The following is a 25,711-nucleotide window of genomic DNA, read 5'->3' on the forward strand; positions in this document are numbered from 1 at the left end:
TTCCGACAGAGGTAGGAGGGTGAGTATTGGAATGGACATGAACAACACATCTCGAAGAACAACAGTTACGAGAAAGTGAGTAACCGTTTTTTCTTCGAGTGATTGTCCATTCCAAGCAGGTGATTCACAAGGTAGAGCTCAGGAGGTGAGATTGGAGTTATTCACAGAAAAGAGCGCGGCTTGTCCAAAAGCCACATCATCCCTGGACTGTTGTGTAATTGCATAGTGCGATGTGAATATATGTATCGAGGACCACTTGGCTGCCCTGCAAATTTCCTGAATAGGGACTTGGGTTACGAGCCTGTCCAACGCATCTCTGGCTGGTCAGTACACCGACACCAGCCAAGGCTGGAGTGGGCACAGCCTGAGCATGGCATGGTGCACCACGTATGTGCAGGAGGCCATGTGTCCCAGCAGCTTTAGACAGTTTCTTGCTGATGTTGTGGGGAACCGTCTGAGGCTCTGTATGATGTCCTGAAGTGAGTGAAACCTGGCCTCCGGGAGGTACGCCCTGGCTTGGGTAGAATCCAGGACCGCGCCTATGAACTCTATTCTCTGCACCGGGGACAGAGTAGATTTCTCCTCATTCAGGAGGAGACCTAAGTCGAGGAAGGTCCTACCTATAAACTCGACCTGAGCCTCCACCTGGGCTCTCGAGCGACCTTTGATGAGCCAGACGTCGAAGTATGGAAAGACCTGTATCTGGCGCTTGCGCAAGAACGCTGCGACGACTACCATGCATTTTGTGAATACTTGATGGGCAGTCGACAGTCCGAACGGGAGGATGGCAAACTGGTAGTGGTCTCTGTTCACCATGAATCTGAGGTAGAGTCTGTGGTGTGGGACTATTGCGATATGAAAATACGCATCTTTTGAGGGGATAATGGAGGTTAGTGAGACATGCGAAACTTCAGTTTCTTTACATATTTGTTGAGCTGTCGCAGGTCCAGTATGGGTCTGAGGCCGCCCTTGGCCTTCGATATGAGGAAATACCGGGACTAGAAACCCTTGTCCCTTAGCTCCTGAGGAACCTCCTCCACTGTCCCTTCCGAGAGGAGGGACTGCACCTCTTGAATTAGAAGTTGCTCATGAGAGGGGTCCCTGAAGAGGGATAGGGAAGAGGATTGGGGGGCAGGAGGGTATAGAATTGGATGGAATATCCCCTCTCTACCGTGCGGAGCACCCATTGGTCTGAAGTAATTCGAGACCAGGGACTATAGAAGGGGGATAGACGGGACGAGAAAGTAAGATGGGAAGGATCCAAAGGCCGTACTGGCAAGCCATCCTTGACCATACCCTCAAAAGGGTGGTCTAGAGCCCGGTAGGGGCCTGGGCTGGCCCGAGCGTTGCTTCCTCCGAGTGCTCCTGTTCTGCCTATGTGGAGCGTCCTGGTGGTTTTGGGGTTGGTAAGGACGAGGGACAGGTTGAGGCCTAAAATGTCTGCGCTGGGTAGCAGATGTGTGAAGCCCCAGCGAACAAAGGGTAGCCCTCTTGTCCTTCAAGCTGTGAAGTCTCTTATCCATCTTCTCGGAGAAGAGAGCTACACCCTCTAAGGGAAGGTCTTGAATGGTCTGCTGGACCTTGTGGGGAAGACCAGAGACCTGTAGCCAGGAGCCTCTCCTCAGAACAACCCCTGTGGCCAAAGTGCGGGAGGCTGCGTCCAAGGCCGTTGCAAAGACGCTCGGGAGACCAGTTTCCCCTCCTCCATGAGCGCAGAGAACTCCCCTCGAGCTTCCTGGGGCAGAAGTTCTTAGCCGTAGACATGCAGGTGTTATGCCCGTAGCAGCTTATTATGGCCTGCTGGTTGTCTATACGAAGTTGCAGGCGGTTGTCAAGTAGACCTTCCAACCAAACAGATCCAGTTTCGTGGCATCCCTGTTTTTAGGGGTGGATCCTTGAAACCCTTGACGTTCTTTCTGATTGGCCCCGTAGACCACCAAAGAGTCCGAAGGAGGGTGAGTGTAAAGATGTTCATACCCTCTAGAGGGAACAAAGTAGCGGCGCTCGGATTTCTTGGCCATAGATGCCAGAGAAGCAGGAGTTTGCCACAAGTTCTTAGATGTTTCAGTTATCGACTTGATAAATGGCAGTGCAACCCTGGATGGGCCGGAGAGAGCCAGGATGTCTATGACAGGGTCTAAATCCTCTTCCACCTCCTCTGCCTGAATCCCCAGGCTTTGGACGGCCCGCCTTAAAAGCTGTTGAAGAACCCGGTTGTCCTCCAAAGCTGGGGCCGTCGAAGTCCCTGCGACCCGCTTCATCGGGTGAGGACGAGGAAGAGAGAACAGGAGGTGGGCCCAGTTCACTGCCTTCGGTCCCCCTGGGGTCCCTCAGCACGCAGTACTTGGGCTGTGGAGCCGGTACCGATGAAGAACTCTGCGCTGCAGCCAGTGTCGGGGCAGATAATCCGGCGGGACCGAGACGGTTTGGGTTGTTAGGGATGGAGCTGAGGCTTCCACAGGTGCCGTCGCCTGGAAAGCCAGTGCCGGAGCTGGCTGAGGTATCGATGCCGAAACCAGGTGAGTCGGCAGGGCCACACCGCCCAAGGGCGCCACCGTCATAGGCGGTGCTGGCGCTGACTGTGGCACGAACAACACTGAAGACACCAACACCGTTCTGGAGCGCGGACCATGGACTTGACCCTGGCTCTGATGGTATGCCCAGGGTGTCCAGAAGGGCCATTGAGTAGGTGGTTGCCACTGTTGCGGCCAAGGTTCCGGGTATGGTCGGTGACTGCACTGGGACCAGGACCTTCTGCTCCGCGATCTGCTATATTGAGCTGAGTCCACCTCCGACTCCGAGGTCTCCGAATAAGAAGACCACGGAGGAGCAGTCTCCTGTGTCGCCAACAAACAACGATTCGCTTCCAGGGAGCGATGCGCTTCCTGCGTCTGTGCAGGCGGTGCCGGAGATGGAGACCAACAGGCCATCATAGTTGGTTTACCCCTGGAGTGAAACAGTGGGTGTGCAGTCGCCAGAGATTTGTCCCTCCTTTGTGGGGAGGATGGCACCGGGAGGCGCATCAAGTCCGTTGTCGCCTTTAACACCTCCAGCATCGATGGTGGTTGTATGTCCGCCAAATGGTCCGGGGACCGAGGAGGGTTCGGACTCAACTGGACCCTGGCCGGGACAAGAGTTGACGAAACCCTGGGCGGAAGCGAGGCAGAAGCAGTGTGTCCCGAGCCACTCACGGACGGCGACGGCCCCTTAGGTTTCAAGGGGAGTGATCGGTCCCTCACCAGCCTCTTCTTCTTTACCGGCACCGGAGATGGAGAATGGTGCCGAACTGAGGCCGACGCCCTATGGCCCGAATAGTGGCAGTGCCGGTGGGCTTTAGAGTCCTTAGTTGGGCCTGTTTCGCGCGCCATAGGCGCTGGAGTGCTGCGCACCAAAGAGGATGTGCTCGGTGCTGGTCGTTGGGTCCCGGGTCGGATTGCAGTCTCAGAGCTGCCTCCATGAGCAGGAGTTTTAGTCTCTGCTCTCTGTCCTTAAGGGTTCTTGGGTGGAAACCTTTGCAAATGCGGCACTTGTCCTTTTGGTGAGTCTCACCAAGGCACCGCAGGCAAGACGAGTGAGGATCACTCTTGGGCATAAACTCTCCACAGGACTCACAGAGTTTAAACCCCAGAGACCTGGGCATACCCCTGAAGGGGAAACGAACTATCTAACAAACCACTAACTATATGAAAAAGTATAACTATAGAGAATAACTATTGAACTATGTACAGTAAGAAGAAAAACACTGCTAAGGTGCTTGCTGTAAGAGCGAGCAAAGTTCCAACTAGCTGTCACGGGCGGTAAGAAGGAACTGAGAGGTTGGGGCATTGGCGGGGCCCGATATTGGGCGCCGTGAAGGCACCACTCCAGGCTGCTAGGGGAAAAATCTTCTGGCTGGCGTGCACGCGGCGTGCACACACTTGCTTGGAAAGGACATGAACAATCACTCGAAGAATAACCTTAATTTATGTTGTCTCCTGCCTTGTGTATGCATTATGATAGAGTCTTTAGTTACATTATTATATTCTGTCTTTTTCCACAGAAGTCCTACTTCATTCAGTGCATAGGATGGATGATGATAAATTAATGAGAAGCTATTCAATAGTTTTTCTCATTCTTCAGTTTGTGGCCTACATACTGTTCAAACCCTGCTCTGAATACAGAATTATTAATTTCCTCGTAGGTTTTTCTGTGGCACTGTGAAGGAATTGACTCACTGTGGCTGGGTGCAGGTGTAGCAGGCGCTCCTCTTTCTGGGCATGCCCTGCAGATAACTGCTCCAGCCCTGCAACGGTCTGCCCTCTCTTGTGACTCAGCCCTCCGTCCAGGTCACATATTTATGTCTGCCCTTTTTGGGATATATAAAGAGTCCAGCAGTAGACAGACCTATAATCAGGCAAAGGGCTCCAGAACTCACCTGAGTCGAGGTTTCAGGGTCTTGACTCTTCTTTGACTTCAGGGCCTTCTCTTGTCCAAATTCCCTCATATGAAGAACAGGCACCTGCCCTCTCCTAGGGTTCCAATTCCAGGTGCAATAGTAGGCAGCTAAATTATGCACCCAAATGCTATACTGCTGCTTCCCTGGATCACTTCCTACTAGTCCCCCCTTTCCCAATGCATAGTCACTTAAAAACTGAAATCAGAGGTAAAGTCTCAGACCTTCTGCACGTCCTTTCTCTTTGGGTTTGGCAAAGTCACCACGGCCAGAAAGCTCAGGCAGCTGGATCACCTGCAGTGCTTATTTCCAGGAGCTGCATGTGAAGGTCACTTTACACCATTGTCTTCCCTCCTACAGAGCTGATCTGTTCTCCTTTTGAGATCCTCCTCCAAGCCCTACATGCTTTGCAGGTGTGGTAGGGTAGGGTTGCCCAGGGCCAGAGTTAGTTCTTAATGCCTCCTTACTGGTACAGGGTTTGAATACCCCATCGCAGGTGCTTATCACTATAGTATCTGAGTGCTTCAGAATTACTGTTTAAAATACCTCTGTGAAGTGAGGGTATGGTATTATCCCCATTTTACAGATGGGAAACTGAAAAATTAAGGTCAGAAGTATCCGTTAATTTTGGCTGCCCAATTTGAGACAGCTAGAACGTGATTTTTCAGAGCACTTAGCATTATATAGCACTTTGTATGTTCAGAGCAGAACTGCAGTTTTGTGTGATTCAGCGCTTCTGTAAATCAGACCTCAGTATCTTAAGTTAGGCAGCAGTAAATGAGGAACACAATCAGTAACCACGTATGAAAAGTTTGGTTTAAATTACTTTCCTAGCATCCTATAGAAGCTCTGTGCCAGAGGCAGGCATAGAATCCAGTTCCCCAGAACAGCGTTCATCTGCCTTAACCACGAGACCATCCATTTTCTTTCTGTCATTCTCTGCCTCGTTCATTACACAGCTTTCAGGGCACACATCTACATGGGGTGCGTCAGGTTACAGCCCCTCTTCCGATTCCTCCAAAACCACTTACTAAGATTCTGGCTGTGCTTCTCTCCTCACCTCTTGATTTTTGCACACCCCACCTGTGGCCTCACAAAATTGCAGGACCACTTTGTCAACCTCCTGGTGTTGGCCAAGATGGCCACCCATCATACCAGGAGGAGGAAGCTGGATGTGGGGGGTGCTCTTTGACTATGGGGCCTGTTTCCATTCCCTTCTTCAATCATGCCTCTGAGTAGAGTCCATTGACTCCCTGGACTCCTTTGAGGAACAGTGGGTGCTGTCAGGGGTTCTCTGCTTGTATCCCCCTCTGGAACTCTGATTTTTTTTTAACCTTTGGAAAAACAGGAGCGGAAGTGAGGTCATTTGTTGTCCCCAGAAATCAATTGGGCCTAGGCTTAGTGGTTCATCCTCCTTAATTGAGGGGGCAGGCCTTTAATTATGAGTGGGCCTAAACCTTTATGCTCCAGTATTACAAGTAGTACGTCAGCTTCTGCAATACTTCCAGTTTCTACAACAAATGAGGCAGGGTCGTGTGGGAAAAATGGTAAGTGAACATGGAACTAAAGACAGTATCATAGAGCAGTCATAAGGGGGGGCAAATTAAGGTTTCACAGGCAACATTAATTCTGGCACTTCCTAACTTTTGGGTGCTTAACTTAGGAACCTTAATAATGTTCTTTTAATGTATTTTTGTGTAATTTCCTATGTTTTTAAAAAGCAAATTGAAAAATCAGAAATTCCATCATTTGCTATTATATTGAAACCCACATGTTCATCAGTGGGGTTGGAACCATTAGGTTCTCCACACAGACTTCTGCCGCTTGAGTTAACGGAGTAAATGACGATAATAGTAAGGGGTCCACCTGGAGTGCTGTCCTCATAGAGGATGACAGACACACTGTGCTGTGGGTTTGACGTATATTCGCTGAGAGCAGAGGACTGGTGAGACTCAGAAAACTTGCATTCTTCACCAGGTTCTGGAGGGGAGTGTTCCATAGTGGTCGCAGATCCTTCTGCCCTGTCTCTTCCCCATCCCTGGCTCCTTGTCCCAGCCCCATTCTTCTTCCCTACATAGTTTCAGTCTCCATTCCTCAAGCTTCTCATCTCAGTCTCTGTGCCTAGCCAGTCTTAGTCTCCCACTCCAAATTGCCTGTTTGAGTCCCAATTCCACGTCCTCCATTCCTAGTTTCTCTTGTTTCCACCCCAGCCCAACATCTTGTCCTCTGTCTCCTGGCCCAACCAGTTCCACCTAGCTCCTTGTTTGATCTGTCTAATCTGTTACCAGTTCCCAGTCTCTCACATTAGGTTCTTCATTCCATCTCAGTCTCCCACCCCAACCCTGCCTGGCTCCTTGTCCCAGTCTCCTATATCTGTTCCTTTTCCCATTTTTTTTCCCCCGCCAGTCCCAGTGCTCTCCCCATAGCCCAGCCCTTTGTCGAATGTCTCCATTCCCCCCCACCAATTTCTAATCCCAGTCTCACTCCAGCTCCTCTGCAGATCTCAGTGGTATACACTCCAGCATTCTGGAGCCCATTTTGTTCCTCAGCACCTTTCAGGCTCAGTCTCCTCCATCACCAGCTCCCAATCCTGGTCTCCTTGCTCAACCAGCTCTATTCTCCTACCTGGCTCTCAGTCCCACTCTTCTTGCTCAGCCAGTCCCAGTTTCCCTTCCCGCTTGGACTCTCAATCCCAGTCTCCATCCTCCCCCAACTCCCAGTCACAGTTTCTCTCTTCCCCTCCTCTCCAGTCCCAATCTCACTAGGCTCCTTGACTCATCCTTTCCCTCACGCTAGTCCAGCTCTTGTCCCCTCTGCATTCCAGTTAGATTCCCTCCTCCGTGCTATCTGGGTGTCAGCAGGGAGATCACAGAGAGCACCTCAGATACCAGCTACATTTCCTAACCCTGCAGCAGCCAGGGGTGGCAATTACAGGAAAAATCTGGCTTCACCCCTATATCCTGTGGCAGGAGGAAGCATGTCCAGTCACTCTGTGGGGAAGAGTGTACAGAAAACTGAACTAATCACTCTATGAGGAATTCTCTACTGAGCTAGTGTGAACTGAGATTTTTTTCAAGGGCTTGTTACATTTAGCCAAATCTGGGTGGATGTTCACAGTAACAGTCAATGGCCCACCCTCTGTCAAATTTCAAGTCTTTGTTCCAAAGCATGAAGGCATTAGAGCTTTTTAAAGAAAAGGTCAATGTAATTTTTTAACATAAAGAAAACCACATTGTTTTGTCAGACTTCATTCTTGGAAATGACTGACATTTCCCCCCCCAAAAATTAGTCTGAGGCAGATACCAGACATGGAAATCTTCAGTCCAAATGGTTAAAGTTTTTATCAAAGTTGATAATCAACTAAAAACATGATCTTACAGTGGAAAGTGTCAGGCAGCCTTTATAACATGCAGTGCTATGAGCTTTCCCTACAATACTGACTCTTTTTATTCATTGTTTCTAATAAAACTACAGAAATACTGATTCACAGATGCTTTTATCTTCATGTTTTTTCTCTGCATTTTTAGAAAGGCACCCAAGAACTCCTGAAGTATCTGAGAAGCAAAATCCAAGGTACAGTATTACTTTGCAATATATGTTGAAGAGACTTTTTTTTTTTTTTATTTAAACTGTTGTGGCTTCAAATGCATTAGAATTTAGAACAGTTGCCCTGCTTATCTTGTCCGATTCTCCTAATATGATTAGCAGTGCTCTTTTTCCACAACAATTTGCTGTTATAATTTAATACTGATGTTCCTTTCCTCATTTTCACAGAGGATGACCCCAATTTGACTATATTCAAATAAGAATTTGTTCTGGGGTATTTAGAATAATGATAATTTAAATTACTTTCCTCTTGTGGCCGTATGAGTTTATGGCCTCTAAACTCTGCATAAGGAATTCAGATGGTAGCTTTTCTTCTGAACCTCCCAGTTGACTTGCATTCTGCAGTTCACCATTTTTAAGCTCCTTCATCTGCCCAGTGGTTTGATCATACACTGTGAAATGCTGATCCTCTATTTGAGTGTTAATTGTACTTGCAAAATAACATTACCTTGGGGATTACAAATTTAAACTGCCCAAGGTAGGTGTCTGTGTAGGTGAGTCTGCCTTAAATAATCTTTTATGACATGAGGACTTATTTTAGCTAATTATGAATGTAAACGGTATTTTTGGATTGCCTGAAACTAGAAGGAAAAAAATAGTTTATGATAAACGTTGTTCAAATCCATCTGTACTGGCTTCTGTCCATTTAGTAATTTATTTCCATTAGCGATGTTGTGGCTAACATAAAAATATTAAACTAGTGAATTAGATTGAATGTTTCAGGAGAGTTATTTCTTTGGACAGCCAGTTTGATATTTTGGTGGGGTACTTTCCCCTTACGTTGAATAGAGAAAACTGATTTGATCTGGAAGATATAGATGCTACATTTGAATATAGCCTCTACTACTCTGGATAGGAGAGTCAAAAAGTTATGTAATAGTACGAAAGAACCTGGATAAAATTTTCAGAAGCACCTAAGTGAAAAATAAGAAAATAGATTGGGGGGATGGGAACCAAGCCCCCTCTAGCCCTAGCCACCCCACTGCCTATGCTTGTTTCTGCTCTTTTCAAGAGAGAAGAACAATGAACCTTTCTACCCTATCCAGAATTTCTCAGGATCTTTCATTTAAATATCTCTGTTATAAAGCTAATGGAAAAAATATGGTGGTATGCCTGAAAATGAATTAAATTTTCTAGTTATTTGGTTTATATGGTAAATAGATATAAATATAAATAAATAACTTCATACACTTAGAGAAAGTTTCTCTAAATTCTTATTTAATATAGAAGGGGCCTTGGTAGCATATAGCCTGAGCATAGCTGTTTGAATACACATAGTCAGGACCATTTTTCCTTCTAGTATAATACCTTTCACGGACTATATGGCTGATTTATTCCTTTTTATAATGTGTTTATCTCTTTGCACCAGAAGATGGCAGTATTAAACAATCAGTTCAGTGCCTTGTACAGGGTTGCACATGGCTTTTGAAATGTTAGGTTCTTCAATATTGTCCTGAAAAATTAAATCTTAGCACTAACTGCGTAGTGTGTGTATGGATATAGGTAGTTTATCAGACTCACTTAGTTTATATAGAGACACTATGGTGTAGATGATAAAGTTATACTTACACTTATTGCAATATCTAAGTATGAGGTCTGAGAGCTAGATAAACTGATGACTGCAGTCCTGTTTCATAGAAATTTGGCTTGAAAAATAATGCATGTTGTTGTTTTTGACTTCTCTGTAGTAAAAGCATCACTGGATGTGTTAATCTATATCTGCTACCATACATTTTTTCATAATTGATGCTTAAAATCTGTATAGTTTCCTTTTTTGTGGAAATTAGGTTTAGAATATAGTTATATTTTCTGACAGATTCTTACACTAACCCATGGGTACGTTGAGTCTTAAAGCCTGTTGCTGCAGCTCCATACATGCACAGTTATAGACTTGGATTCTTTAATCCTCTGGATTTACTAGAGAGAGACATTCCAGACTGTTCTCTAACCACTGACACCATTTTCCTCAAGATGACAGATAACAAACAATAGGAACTCTAGAGAGAGGGGTACTACATGTGTGCTTATGCGAGTATTAACATCTATTAAATGCTGTTTGTTTGTTTGTTTGTTTTTTACATGTATGGTTGTTTTCTCTAGATGATACAACTAGCCTGAATGAGGGGTCTCCTGTGACAGCCATGACTCTTCCAAGTGAGTCAAGGATTAACATTCATGCCATAACTGCATTAAAAGTATTAGAATATAGGTATGTGGTTCACAAGGCTATCTATTTCTAGAACTGTAAGAATACTTTCTTGTTTTACATTTCCTTTGTTTTCAGACTCTCAGTGCTTGAGCTGGTCAAAATATTTTTGATGAAACTTTTTTCCTTCAAAAAACATTGTTTTATCAAAACTGAAACATTTTGTGGAAATGTATCAGTTCGGGGAAAAAAAATTAATCAAGAAGATTTCTTGGGTCAAGACAGCCAGAGTCCCAGGCACTCATTCAGAACTGCCCAGTGATTAGGACACACACCTAAGATGTATGGGCATGTCTACACTGCAATTAGACACCTGTGGTTGGCCCGTGTTAGCTGACAGGCTCGTGGCGCTCAGGCTGCAGGGCTGTTTAATTGCAGTGTAGACGTTTTTGGCTCGGGCTGCAGCCTGAGCTCTGGGACTCTCCCACCTTGCAGGTCCTAGAGTCCAGTCTCCAGCCAGAGCCTGGGACATCTACACTTCAGTTAAACAGCCCTTTAGCCCAAGTCTTGTGAGCCTGAGTCAGCAATCGCAGGCCAGCCATGGGTTTTTAATTGCAGTGTAGTCATACCCTGGGAGACCAAAGTTCAAGACCCTGCTCCAAACCAGGCAGGACTTGAGCCTCGATCACGCACATCCCAGGTAAGGGCCGTGGCCACCACTCTATTGTCTATTTTGGTGTGTGCGTCTCTTTCTCTCTCTCTCTCTCTCTCTCTCTCTCTCTCTCACATACAGGTTTTTTTGTGAAAAATTCAGGTTTCATTTTCGTTCCAACTGGGAATGAAAATAAATTCCAAAATCTCCAACATTTTGCAAGGCAGAATTCTTGTTTTCTGGCCAGCCCTACATGGTGCATCAGCCCTATATGGTGCATCCAGACATGCAGAGATCCTAAACTCTTGCACATCCTGGTATTGCTTCTGTATCTTTTTATTTTGTGTGCCCTGTAACAAGCATGGTAGAGTTTCTTTAAAGCTCACTGAAATGTTAATGCATCAGACACTTTTAGCACCTATTATAAGATCTCAAGTGTTTTAGAAACATTAAGAAATTACCCTCCCAAAACCCCTTTGTGGTTTGTAAGAAATCTCTTCAACTACTTTTGGAAATGGAAGCAATGCTTCACAGGTTAGGCAAAAAAGTGGAAATAATATCACATCCATTGGAAACTGCAGGTGTGTGCACAATGTAATTATTGGAGCTGGAATAGGGCCAGAACAATAGGGTTAATGCCATTTTTCTAATGAAAAGTACCATGGGATCTTTAATTACCACAAATGTTCAGAAATTCAGCTTCTTTCTCATCTGAAAGATGACAACTCTAGCATCAGGGACCCTGTGGCACTATACTGAGGCTTTGGTTCTGAAGTAAGAGTGACACCTGGGTAGTCCCAGCATCTTTTCCTCCAGCATTTACATGTTTGAGGTATTGATCTGGCCTAAGACTGCCTATCTTTTAGGGTCTGACAACAGATCAGGATCACAGCATGAGGTGATAAAATTGCCTATGCACGAGGTACCATGGCACCATGTTCTGATAGCCTTCGGGTTAAGAGGAATTCAAAAACATCCACATTCCAGTACCTTTTTCTGTTGATTATCTTTCTAAAAGAGGAAGAATGTCCAGTTAATAAACAGAGAATGATTGACATGTTCATGTAACTCTGCTAACTAAGATGTTTTTTGTTTAGTGAGAAACGAGCAGCTGTGATTCCTGATGAAATATTTAATGCAGTCGGTAGCAATTCTATCACTACTGTAAACTTCAGCAAGAATCAGCTGAATGAAATTCCAAAAAGGTACAGTTGCTCCTTGGTAGATGTCATTCCATATCCTAATAATTCTTTTCTCTCTTTGTCCCTCTGCAGTGTATTAAAACTTTTGTGTTTTTAACCTTGTTGCCAAGAATATTTGCTCCATATCTTAATTTCTACTTCAAGATGTATTTTATGTTATGATGCTATGAATTTGAGAATTGCACCTTTTCCTGAAAAGAACTTTGCTTAGTCCGAGTATGTGCAGGTATTTTATCTAGATGCTAATTGTAGGTGAAAGAAGCATAGCTAGGAGAAGATATGGCTGAGTAATACTTTCATTACACACATGCAGGCGTGTGTGTGTGTGTTTTTATTTTTTTGCTTTGCTAAGTGTTGTTGAAACAAATGAGGGACACTTCAGTGACACTTCGCATAATAAAAATATAGTACTGCCAGTTGACCAGTTTGGTGAATCTGTAGGATTGTTCATTGTTATCACCACAAAGTGGTTCACCTTTTCCTATCCAAAGAAATAATTTGTGTGGATCCAGTGCTTTGAGAGCAGACAGCTGTGTGCCTTAGATGAGGTCCAACTTAAAATGCAACTTTTGCAGGTACTTCAGTTTAGTGTTTCCTGCAAGCATAAATAATTTCAACATTTCCCCCCTTCAGTGATAGTCTGGCAGACTCTCCAAGCATGAAACCACTAGTACTGTAGCACCAGGTATTATTGGGCTTCATTCTACCTCGATGGAAGTCCATGCAAAGCTTTGCAATAACTTCAGTGGGAGCAACACAGTCTTTTATTTGTAAAGAACTTAAGAGTGTGCTGTACTAGATAAAAAGGAAGATATGATCCCTGCCCCAAGGAGCTTACAGACTAAATAGACGACACAAGAATGCGCTTAATTCTAATTTATTTAATAGCACAGTGATATCTTTTTTACAACATGAGTTACTGTTTGTGGGCCTCAAGAAAGAAGTGAGTTTTCAGGAGGGATTTGAATGAAGATGTTCTAACCTGATGCTGAACAGGGGAGCTGAGAGCTATTGAAATTGACTCCCCTATCTGGCACAATAGCCTTTTGGCTCAAGCTAGGAGTTACAGATCAGAACTGCTAAGCCCCCATCCATGCAGTGAGGCAGAGATGAACAGTCAGAAAGAGAGCCCACCCAGGGGAAGGAGGAGCCACAGTCCTGATTAGGGCCTCTTAGGGCTACAGTAAAATAAAAAATATTATCTGGTAAGAGGAACACCTATCCTTGCATTTTGACAAACAGAGTATATAAGCGGCAGTACCTAAACACTCAAAAATGTGAACGAAATAACATTCGCTCTTGGTTCTATATGTTAGCTAGTTTCTTGCTGTTATACTGTATTTTGCATACATACCACAGTTTTGATCTCGCAGTCCTTATTCAAACAAAAATTATCTTAAATGGGAGTCTCACTTGAGTAGAAGCTGTTGAATTGAGTACTGTATGAATGCTTAAACTCTTCTGGGAAGGGACCATTTCTTCATATGTTTGTACAGCCCTACCACAATAAGGCTGTGATCCTAACTGGGGTCTCGAAGCAACACTATAATATAAATATATAATAATCATATATGCCTGCATGTCTGTACATAGACCTGTTATTTATTTGTATTGCAGTAGAGCCCAGGAGCCCTTATAATGGACCAGGACTCCATTGTACTAGGCACTGAACAAAAACAAATACAACTGATAGGGACAGTCATTTTGTTCTATTTCCTAAACGAAACTCTCTCTTCCATGCAAGTGTATTCCTAGAATTCTGTAGAAAAATCAGTTCATTAAACCAGTGTTTGTGTCTGTGTGTAAACAGCCCCATTTATTTAGTCACTGTATTAAAGATTGTGGGAGGAAGATGTAGGTGAACCGTGTATGTGAATAGCTGCTTGACAGGAAGGAATTTCAGAAGAAATCACAATTTGGAGAGATGAATACTCTGCATGTTAATTAACTTCATGAACTTCCAAATAGTTCACATTGGAGTGTCTCAAAATTATCTCAGCACACTGCTTACAAGAGCAACAAATACAATGTTCTCTGTAAAAAGAAAAGGAGTACTTGTGGCACCTTAGAGACTAACAAATTTATTAGAGCATAAGCTTTCGTGAGCTACAGCTCACTCTGTAATTCACAATAATGATACAATGAAACAAAAATGAAAGACTGGAATTTAATTTCAACATTGAAACTAGCTATTGCATTTCATTGTGGCTAATAAGAGTGACTCTTCCGTGCCTTTTTAGTAAAACAGCATTTACAGTGCGGAAGTTAACCGTGAAAGTCCAGTCTGTTTTTGCCACAGCTTTCTGAAATATTTTGTTTGCTGACTGCACTTTAATAGTAAACCCTGACGTTTGGATGAGTGACGGCAATCTTAGAAAGTTAACTGTGGGCTTTTGTCTTGACGTTAAAATATAAGTCTCAAGGACAGTCTGCTTTCATAAGTGCATCTCCCATTATTTTCCTCCTGCCAACACTGCCACTGAAATCCCAAAGAGCACAGAAAATAACCTGACGTATCAATGAAAGTTCCATAAAAGGAAAGTTGTTATTTATAAATTACACACACAATAAAAAGGGAGGTTTCAGAGTAGCAGCCGTGTTAGTCTGTATTTACAAAAAGAAAAGGAGTACTTGTGGCACCTTAGAGACTAACAAATTTATTGGAGCATAAGCTTTTGTGAGCTACATGCTCAGATAAATTTGTTAGTCTCTAAGGTGCCACAAGTACTCCTTTTCTTTTTAATAAAAAGGGAGATGTTTTACTCATGTAAGAAACTTTATTTGTAATGGGTTGCAGGATTGTGGAGCTGAAAGAATCAGTCTGTGATGTCAATCTTGGCTTCAATAAACTCTCCACCATTTCCTTGGAGCTCTGTGTACTTCATAAATTGACACACTTGGATATCAGGTTTGTGATGTTTTGCTGGACTTCCTTTTAGAGTAATTTCTTTTCGTGCCTTTTTAAACTATCTGTTGGTACAGTATTGCAGTACTGCAATAATCTTTAATTTTCCTAATTGTTTCTTTGATGGTTGAACAGTTGGCAGGCTTGGAGTTGGATGGTGATCAGGTAGCCTAGACCTAATCGTTGAAAATTGATCAAGTGGGCAAGCCCTAAGTAAATAAGACATGATCTGTCTGAAATGCTCTGCATCAGGGATGTAAAGGCTCTCATGAAGTTTAAGGGACTCTGAGAAAAGAGCCTTTAGGGCAGTTGTGGCAGCAGGTACCAAACAGTTATTCTCTCTGAGAATTACTCATGGGACAATTCTGCGGCACTGCATGCCCGCAGAAAACACTCCTCTTGCAAAATTCCTGTGCTTCCCTGCAGAAAACAGCAGGGAAGCAAAGGGACGCCACGTGGGGGGACAACCATAGGTGCAGTTTTTTGGGAGGGGATTGCCCCCCCCAGCAGCGGCGAGGCGTGGGGGGAACACACAGGGTTACATGCCACTGGCTCCCCCTCCCCCCATTTCTGAAAGCGCAGAGCTGTCCAGCCGAAGGAGGCTGCGTGGGCTCCTATGACTCTGCAGCTGAATGCTGCCTCCTGGGTGCTAGTGCCAGTCAAGCTCTTCCTTGCTAGGAGCCTTCCTCTTTTCTGTGCAATGGTGAGTGCCCGTGGTGGGGTGGGGAAAATGAGGGAAGGGGCAGTGGGGAAGGAAGGGCAGGGCAGACTAGGGCAGGGGGAGGGGAATGTGGGAGTGAGGCACAGGTGCTGGAACTAGCAGTGCGGTGGTGCTGCCGCATCCCCTGGTTTGAAGTGGTTTCCATTATATACAGGCTTTACAGCTTGGTTCAATGGCTTTCAGCACCCCCACTAGACAAATAGTTCCAGCACCCCTGGAGTGAGGGGAGGAGGATGAGGCATGGGGTAGTGGGGGAGGGAGATGAGATGGGGAAGAAAAGGTGATAGGGAAATCACGGGGGGAAGTGGGAGCGCAGCATGCGGAGTCCCCTGGGCAGCAGCTGGGGCTCCTCCATTAAGCAGGCCCATCGAACCCTCACCCTGACAAGCCCCACCCCCCTACACCTGAACCTCTCCTGACAAGCTCCACCCCCCAGACATCCACCCCATTGAGCCTCAACCAGCTACACCTGGACCCCCATCCCATCAACCCCCCTCCTCCAGCATGCAGATCCCTCCTCTGAGCTCCCCACACCAACACCCCGAACCCCCCTCTCCTGCCGCTGAGCTCCAACCACCTTCACCTGGATCCCTTGCAGACTCCCATTGCCCCTGCACCTGGAACCCCTCCTCCCAATAAGCCCCTTTGCAGCCATATCTACCACTGAACAGCCCTCATCCAAATTGCTCCCCCACAGAAACTTCTCACCCCACACCTGGATCCCCCCATGCATCCTCCACCCTTGGATTCTGCTGGGCTGAGCCTGCCCATTCACACCTGGTGCACCTGGCACAGAAGGGGTTGGGCTCCAGGATGTTTCTGGGGCAGGCCCGACCCTTGCACCGAGTCAGGGTTGGGTGCAGCCTCACTGCCAAGTCCCTGTACCGGGGGAGGTGGGAGCTTCAGGGTGATCTCCCACCTCAATGCAGCCAGTGGCCTGTACTCCCCACTGCCATGCTGGAGCCATATTTATTTATTGACAAATACAATTTGCAGAATTTTAAAATATTGTGTGCAAAAATTTTATTTTTTTGGTGCAGAATTTCCTAAGGACTAGAGATTAATAAGCCTGGAGTGTGTCCTTGGGCAACTATATTTGTAGTGGCTTCAGTAACTTCCAGTAGCCTCCTTATTGTCATTCAGATGAATACATTTAATCTTCATAACTTCTCAGGGGGTGCATTCAAGGTGGTAGAATTGTCATTGGCACTTATTACCAGGGTATAGGGCAAAGTGAAAAGTAGCCAGCCACAGCAGCTTGCATTGGCTTAGTTACATTTAAGCCAGCTTGTTTTAATTTATGTGCTGCTGAAGAGGGAGGAAGAGTTAGACTGCAAGTTGCAGGGATGGGTAAGACCATGTGAGGTGGTTGATGGGGAGGGAACCAGGCTGAGTGCCCCAGGAAGGGAGTGCAGGCAGATGGGTTAATCTAAGACTGTGCAACATTTAATTACCCTCAGGGATTGGTCCCCCTTACTTGAGTACTATATATGAAATGGCCCATTTTTTTCTCCTCAACCCCCCTTTCTCTTCTCATTTAAGAAGCTCCTGAAAACCTTTTAAGAAAGAGGGTGGATTTGGACAACGTCATATTATGAATGTTCTATGTTAGAGGTGGGGTAGGGGATGCCAGCTCCTTGCACACTTTGACTGAAATGTTCTGAACTGTAACTACATGTGGTTTTAGTCCATAAGCTCCTTGGGGGGTTCTTTATAGGTCACACTGACCGTTGTACAGTGCTGGGTACACCTTACAGTACTATATAAATGCTATATTGAAATTATATCGGTGACTTGATTAAAGATTTGATTTACTTAATTCCTAATCCATGCATACTGAAAGTTGTCAAATAAAGGTGATGCCACATTACAAAATGTTTGGCTATGTCTTTATGATAAAATCTGTTCTCTGACTGGCAACAATCAAATGCTAAAGAAAACAATGATTTCAGTGCCCATCTGCACTGACTGTGGTTTTGGCATATCCACCAGGCAGTTGACTGGTTTAGCATGTTGTTAGTAATATCAGCTCAAGGACAGACTAGCAAATTTTGCTTTCTGGAAAACCTTAAATTTTCTAAAGGTTAGTAAATGCTGCTTTTCTTTGTTTACAATTCAGAAATAACTTTTTGACATCTTTACCTGAGGAAATGGAAGCCCTGATAAGACTGCAAATAATAAATCTTTGCTTTAATAGGTAAGTACCCTTGCAGCTAGACCTATTAACGTACAATGAGAATTAGGCAAAGACCATCATGTGGTAATCCTGTTTGTGTGTTTGAAGCAACGTGCATGGGAGAATAAAAATGGCAATGCTTCCCCCTCCTCAGTACTAGTGAGCCTGTTCATATTAGGATTCTGATTCTGCTAGTTAAGAAGTTTTGTTTCCAAGTCACTAATGAAAACAATGGAGAATAATTTGAGATGTTAGTTACCTCGTTTCATGTTTTTTTTCAATGAGAAAAGCATCTTTTTCCTGTTTTCCCAACCTCAGTAATGTTCATTGTTTAAATGTTCAAAGCATTCTGCAAATATGTTAACTAAGGAACTGGGTTGCACTGCATGTCTTATTTAAGCAGGTGCAAGTGTTCTTTTCTTCCCTCTGCTGATAATTAACACAGGAATATTCTGTCACTGATGCTGGGATGGGGGCACCTGATAAGAAAAATACTCCTGTACTTGTGATTTTTTTTTTTAAAGGGTGTCTGTGGGTATTTTTGAGGGTTTTCTGCCAGTCACTGACTTCATCCTGTTTCAGTGATAGACATTTCTTGTAAAATCCTGGCCCTACTGAAGTCAATGGAGGTTTTGACATTGACTTCAATAGGGCCAGAATTTCACTCTTCATATTTTACCAACGATAAAGGTTTCCAGACCTGAGCTATCTACCAAAGCCTTTCATTTTCTTGACTCATAATGAGCTTGCATCTCCCAGTTTTAGTTAGTGGTGCCTCATGGTTTTAGGGAGAAACTACTTTTCATGATTTGGAGCAGGCTTGAAATTTGGCACCATTGCCAACCAGAACTTTTCAGGGCGCAAACTGCTTCTTACCAAAGTGTAAACACAAACTCCTGCCCAGCTTGTTGTCTGTTTGGCAGGAAACAATGTGTGAAAGTATAGATTTTGATTCCTTTCACAAATGGCATTGCTTGGTGCTGGTTAGTTTAATATAATTTTCAGCCCATTTAAAAAAGGGTCAGTTTTACAAGAAAATATAAATTGTCCCTTGTGCCTGTTCCAGATTTTTTCATTGAAACCATATGTCAATTTGCTTGAATGTATCAAAGTCAGCACTTTGCTGGATCAGGCCCTATGTGAACAGTGTGTAAGGGAACTTTCTTCAGTAGCTGATACATACCCGGTACTAAGCTGTGATTCATAGAGATGCTAGCTTTCTCTGCCTATGCTGGTGCCAATTGGGGCCAAACTTTTAAAGCAGTTTACAAAGTACAATGGGATTTATCGGCATATACTATTTTGCAGGCACCGTATGGTGCTTATTTTTCAAAGAACTTATTGCTGCAGCAAATGGCTGGTGCTTGCAGGGAGCAATATGTGTCACAGGTTTCCTGAGACATAGTGGTTATTTAGTAATAATCAGAACTAGTTATATATTTATAACAATGATTTAAATAGATTCTGATTCATATTTATTCTCTTTCTAATTCCGATCTCATTAGGATGCTGCAGAGAATGGCAGGCCCTTCCTGCCTTTGCTAGTGATTCCTTCCTCCTGGAGTCACAGCAATACATGTGGCTAAACCGAGTGGCTGGCTCCATTGCTCCAATCAAGCCTGCCCCGTTTCCCAAAAGCTATGCTTAAAGTTTTTTAAAAAACAGTTTCTCCCAAAGCACACCCCTTGTCTCTGTCCACCTTGGCTGCAGTGAGACTCTTGAAAATGTTGCCATTAAAAGAGCAGAATAAAAACTGTGAGTGGGAAGAAAGAGACCCTCCCCCCTAAAAAACACCCCCATTGTGAATTCTGATTAGGTCTGTAACATCTTAGTGTTTTCCAGCAAGAAAAAAATGAATAGAATTCTGTGGAGTGGAAGTAATTTTCCTTTCACTAAGACAATCAACAACATTCTGTTTAAGACAGAATTGTTTTAATTGTGGTTTTTTTAATGACTAAGTGAAGATCCGTTTTGTTTTTAAGTAGTATTGAAGGTTCTTCCTGTATTAATATTTAAAAGGAAAACACTCTTTTTTAAACCAAATCTTGCCTGTGTCTTAATTAATGAAAACAAGCTGTGAAAATGGTGGGGTGATTTAGTTTTTTTTGCCAAATCACTGGGTGCTATGCATTATGCTAGAAATACAGCTGTTAGTATTTAGCAGTACAAGAAACAAAGCTCCTACTTAATTTCTTTGTGCCATGGACCATAAACATGGTGTCTGTAAATGCAGGGCTCTTGTTGTTTTAATATAGAAAGTGGTCATAAGTATGGTGGGATTTGGGGTGGGAGGTTGGTATCTGAATGGTGACAATTTTTCATTGGTATAAAACAAGCAGGGTTAAGGTTGGGGAATGTAATGAATATGTTTACAGGAACTGTTAGCTCAGACTGTAGGAGGAATATGTCCAGCTGACATCATTGCTATGTTCAGTTTTACAAAACGAGTGCTGCTGGCCTTTTGTTCTCTCACATGAGCACTGACCAGTCATCATGCAAATTATATTCTGCTTTTATGTTTGTCAAGTAGACTAATCAAGATTACTGCCACCCTCCCAAAAATGCATGTTTAAAATGTTCCTTTAATGAGTGATTATTATTAAACAAACTCAGTTAAATCTAGTCTTTCACCTCACTATTATCTGTTTTGTTACCCATTTTGTATGTCTGTGTTTCTGATTTGATTCCTTAAGTGAATTTATTTTCTTTTTTTTGGTAGGTTTAAAATATTTCCCAATGTTCTTTATCGCATCCCAACACTTGAAACTATCCTACTCAGTAACAATCAGGTTGGATCCATTGACCCTCTGCAAATAAGGAAGATGGACAAGCTTGGCACCATAGACCTTCAGAATAATGACCTCCTTCAAGTGCCACCAGAACTTGGAAACTGCGTAAATCTTAGGTGACTTTTTTTAATACTGCACAATAACTTGGTTTTGATAACTGTTTTTTAGGCCTTTTTTTAGTCACAAGGAAAATGGTAGAGTAACAGTGTATTTGTATGTTGGTCTAAATTTATAAAATGCCTGACCTCTAGTCATCAACTATGAAGCAGCTGCAGTTTTTTTCATAGTTTCTCCGACTAATTGAGACTAGAGGCAATTTTTGGTTCATGATTTTATTTATCTATTTATTAAACAGAGTAATATGAAAATTATACTTTGCATTAGAGGCTACCTCACATTACATAGGGGTATCTGAATGTGGCGTTTGGCCTCGAGCATCAAACTTGGTGGTTAGTCCAACTTTAATAAACCCACAAATTTAGAATTTAGCTGCTGGTCTGTTCTTAACTTGCCTTATCTTTACTTACTTCAGGGATTGTTCATAACAGAGAACTGTCATCAGACTCATGTATAATGCCCCATTTATTGACATTTGTTCCATGGCTATTTGTTAAAAGACTTACAGTAAGCTACCCAAAAAGTCTGCACTAAGACTGGTATTTAATATATTGATCAGTGATCAGGAGGGGGGGTTAGTTAAATGGCATCATTTGCAAAGGACACAATATTTAGAGTAGACGATTGGAAAAGCCACTGAGGAATTTCATAACAAAGATAGGTGAATGGGCAGTGTTATGGCAGATGAATACAGTGTGACATCTGCATGATAACCCATATTGGAAGGAATAATTTGAACTCCTCAACTACATTCGTAGGTTCTAAATTACTTTGCGCATTCAGGAGAAAGATCTGGGTATAACTGTATAAGCTCCATGAAAATCTCTGCTCATTGTGCTTCAGCAGTGAATAGAACACCCCCTCCCCAAAATGTTAGGGTGCATAAAGAATGTGATCGAAAATAACACTGAAAAATTATATGGGCACTTTATAAATTAATTTTAGTCCTCACCTGGCATACTCTGTTCAGTCCTGCTTGCTCAATCTCAATGTTTATACTAGAGACAAGTCGTTCAGAGATGGGGATTGCAAATTATTAGCAGCATAACAAGACTTCCTCATGAGGAGAAAATGAAAGATTTGGGACCATTCTGGTTTAGAGACGAGAGATTTAAAAAAAAAAAAAAGTCAAAAAATGATCGTTACAGAGAAGATAAATTGAGAGCAAATATGTATTTTTTTTCCCACAATACAAGATTGGGGGGAGGTGATGAAAGTGGAAGGTAACAAATTTACATTGATAAAAGGAAATGTAGACACTAGAGCTGGTCAGGAATTTTTCTACAGAACAGTTTTTGTCAGAAAATGCCAGTTAGTTGAAACCAAAGCTTTTCATGGGAAAGGATGATTTCAATGAAACTTTCATGGGGAAGGTTTTTAGGTCCAGGATGCAGGAAGTGAAAAAGAGAGGCCAGTGGTTAGAGCACTCATCTGGGATGAAGGGCATACGCCTGGTTGTGGGAGACCCCATGTCTCCTCCATGCCAGGTGAGTGCTTTAACCCCCTGGTTAGAATCAGTAGATAACCATTTTGAGAATATAAATTCTCAAGGTTCAGGGAATAATCCAACCCCTACATGAAAGGGTTGGGATAGAAACTTGCTCTAGGGGCTGGTCATTTCACCACTGTGATGTTACTGGTGTTGATAAAGACAAGAAACTAGACTAAATGGATCACTCTGTCAAGTCCTGTGTTCCTTCTTGCAATTCATTAAATAAAGTTAATTTTTAAAATTAAGGTTTTGAAGTCATACAGGGACAAATAACTTTTTCAATAACCACTCTTCAGCCTATCACTAGCTTTACCAATTTAAACCATTTTTGTGAATGAAATGGAAATCAAGTGGGCAGACAGCTTGTAAACCAAGCTTCAGTTCTGCATTGTTTAAAATGGCCAAATTATGAACCCTAGCACTACTTTTCCCAATAGAAATAGCAGTTATTCTCTTACCATAGTGGCATAAGTGGGAACCACCTGCTGCACAACTGATGTGGCTTGAGAAGAGGGGCTGAGTCACCCAAATTTCTCAGAGTAAACAGCATACTTGTTTTTCTGACTCAGGATTTTACAAGTGACTTTGTTTTAGATTTATTGGCTAATCATATTTTCAAGAACATGAATGTATGGGCTATGAGACTCTTGCAGACTTATGGAGTATAGTTTCTAGTGAACTCTAAAACTAGCCTATGTAGCGCTGACAAATGCTGTTCATGATTAGAATTTTAATATGTTAGTTAACACAATAAAAATGCATCTTTTTTTCCCTATTTATACATGGCCTAAGGATCTGACTAGTTCAGCAAAACACAGATCCTAGGTGATGGGGAAGGCTTGAAGGGAACATATGGGAATGTGCTCTGGTGACAGGACTTAAAGGGCCAATGACTTGTGGAGCCTGTGCAAAACAACTAAGTTGGCAAAAGGCAACGTTGCCATTTAGCATAGCTCAATGCTACAACCTGTTATTCCCATTGATTTTATCATTTATTTTAATAAGCTTTTTTCCCCCCATCCTGCCTAGTGGCTTTACTGAAAGAGTGTATGTTCCCCTAAATGTACAGCAGTACAGGGTACATGTGTATATTATGCACACATAAAACTATCCATCACTACATATGTTGGCATACTATTAGCACTTGAATTATGCCAATATGAAATAAAGTAGCAGAAATTCATAACGTAGTATTACTATTTCATCTTTAAGCGGGATTCTTTTATTTTTCTAAAGAGCCGTAAGTGTGCATGAAATATGAATGTGCTGGCACAAGCAAAAGCACTGACAGTAATCATTTTTATTTCTGTACTTCCCCAGGACACTTCTGCTAGGAGGAAATCCATTCCGCACTCCTCGAGCAGCGATTTTGGCAAAGGAACAGCTGCTGTATTAGAATACCTAAGAAGTCGAATTCCTACTTGATCAGAGTACACTTATTCTTTTGTTAGGCTTATGGATCAAAATACAAGCAAGATTTTTAACATCAGAAACCCAAAGGCCATACACCATTTTAACTGACTTCCTTCCTGTTTGGCAACTATTGAGTGTTTTTTCTCTGCATGTTTTCCAAAAAAAAACAAAACCAAAAAAACAAAAACAGCCCATCCATAAAATCTCACCGATTTTCTTCCAGAGTTGCATAGATCAACATTTCAATTGAAAATACTACAATGCTACTTTTCTTTATTTGTAATTCAGTGATTTAATTGGATACTACCATTAATAAAAGCAATTTTTTTTTACAATTCAGTTATTTAATTAAGAACACTAAAGGGGTTGCATAAAAGATAAAAAGTAAGCTTTCTGATTTTCTTAGGTTTGTATTGCCCATAGCTGTGGGACCAAATGCTTTATAGCAGAGGAGCTCTTAAGCAAATTGGTAAGTGTTTCACACTGTCTGCCTACTGTTAAATGCCTGAAACCTTAAATTACACAGCAATGCTTTAATAATAATGGTAAGGATACAATATGAACTGTGCTACAAAGAGTGTGTTTGTTTGAATAGTAATAAATAAATATTTCCTGTTGGGTATAAACCATTACCTTTGTTTAGTTTAATGCACCAGTCAAGCTCTCTAGCTCAATAATGTTTATATATGCTTGCCATCTTACATACAAATGTGTTTGTTCATCCTGGAAATGGCACCTTAAGATGCATCAACACTGGTGATAAATTTGTAGGGGGATGTGTGTCAGATCTGAACTGCAATGTAAATGTATATACATTGCTCTTTTTTAGGCTTTTATATGCAATAAATTGTAGCCTAAATCAAAATTGATCCCATGGTGGTTTGCATTGACTTTTCTTTGAATACTTCACTTCCAAACTGTATTGAAGACTGATAGCTGCCACATTTTGAAGGGAATTCAGTATTGTACTGGAGGTCAGATGGCTTTTAATTCTTACAGACTAAACTACAGTACATACATTAGGAATGGATGAACATCTCTACCTACCTTGGCTTGCAAAAGTAATTTTTCCAAGGCTTTTTCTTCTAATTGCAACTCATTTCCCCCACTGCCCTGATTGAACTTAAAAGAAAATGAGATTTTATACCTAAAGAGAATCCTGTGCTAATTAGGAATAGAAAAGCGACCTCTTGCCACATTCACCCTGCTCATGCCATTAGAAGACAGCTAAAGTGGATATCCTGTATATTATGTATGGTGGGTATAAACTATGCTTTTATTCAACACTTTTCTCTTTCTCCCTTTCCCATCTCCCCTATCCAACAGCAAAATTAAAAAAACACTCCAATTAAAAACTTTCAACCCAATGATGGTTGAATGTGTCCAAAATTAAGACAAAGTAAATCTACCCATCCCTAATGTCTTACATTTAATGAGCACCTTTCATCATAAATTTCACAATACACTGTATATGCAACACCGCTGTAATGTAACCCCCTCTGGACAGGGAGGACAGCAAACAGCTGAAACATAACACTACATAGCAATAGGAAAGGACAAGGAGGTTGGGCTTTCGAGTAGATGTGTTACTGTTTTAAGACATAGCCTCATCCAAATGGAAAAAACCCCACCCAAGTCCCAAAACAAATGACAATGTATTTATGTGGGAAGGCTAATGGTTGAAGGCCAAAGTTGCCCTTATTTGAATGAATGTACCCAGCATTTTATAGCTGTATCAAGTCTAATATTTAGATTACTGAGGCACTCTTCCAGTTTCTATACAAAGCACATTCTATATAGACACTGAATTTTATACCTTCAGGTGCTGTAGCTTTTCTTCATACAGTTTGAGATAATTTTACAGTAGAACCTCACGGTTTCGAACACTTTGGAAATGGAGGTTTTGCGTAACTAAACAAAACATTTTGGTTGTTCTTTCAAAAGTTTACAACTAACCATTGAGTTAATACCGTTCGAAACTTCACTATAAAGAAAAAAATTCTGCTTTTAACCATCTTCATTTAAATGAAACAAGCACAAAACCAGTTTCAACTTGTTTT

The 25,711-nt window shown here is 42.6% G+C and overlaps 1 protein-coding gene across 1 annotated transcript in view; it reads left to right on the plus strand.

Annotated features, from left to right (window-relative positions):
* Positions 1-24,520, plus strand: part of LRRC40 (leucine rich repeat containing 40) — a 34,350-nt gene extending 9,830 nt beyond the window's left edge. The window contains 8 exon segments of the mRNA XM_038414263.2: positions 7,960-8,005; positions 10,139-10,247; positions 11,934-12,041; positions 14,836-14,946; positions 17,784-17,861; positions 20,560-20,745; positions 23,559-23,608; positions 23,611-24,520. Of these exon segments, the coding sequence (XP_038270191.1) occupies positions 7,960-8,005; positions 10,139-10,247; positions 11,934-12,041; positions 14,836-14,946; positions 17,784-17,861; positions 20,560-20,745; positions 23,559-23,608; positions 23,611-23,663 (741 nt within the window). The 3' untranslated portion in view covers positions 23,664-24,520.
* The last annotated feature ends 1,191 nt before the right edge of the window (positions 24,521-25,711 follow it).

The sequence above is a fragment of the Dermochelys coriacea genome, chromosome 8 (assembly GCF_009764565.3).
Source record: "Dermochelys coriacea isolate rDerCor1 chromosome 8, rDerCor1.pri.v4, whole genome shotgun sequence".
NCBI classification, from domain to species: domain Eukaryota; kingdom Metazoa; phylum Chordata; order Testudines; family Dermochelyidae; genus Dermochelys; species Dermochelys coriacea.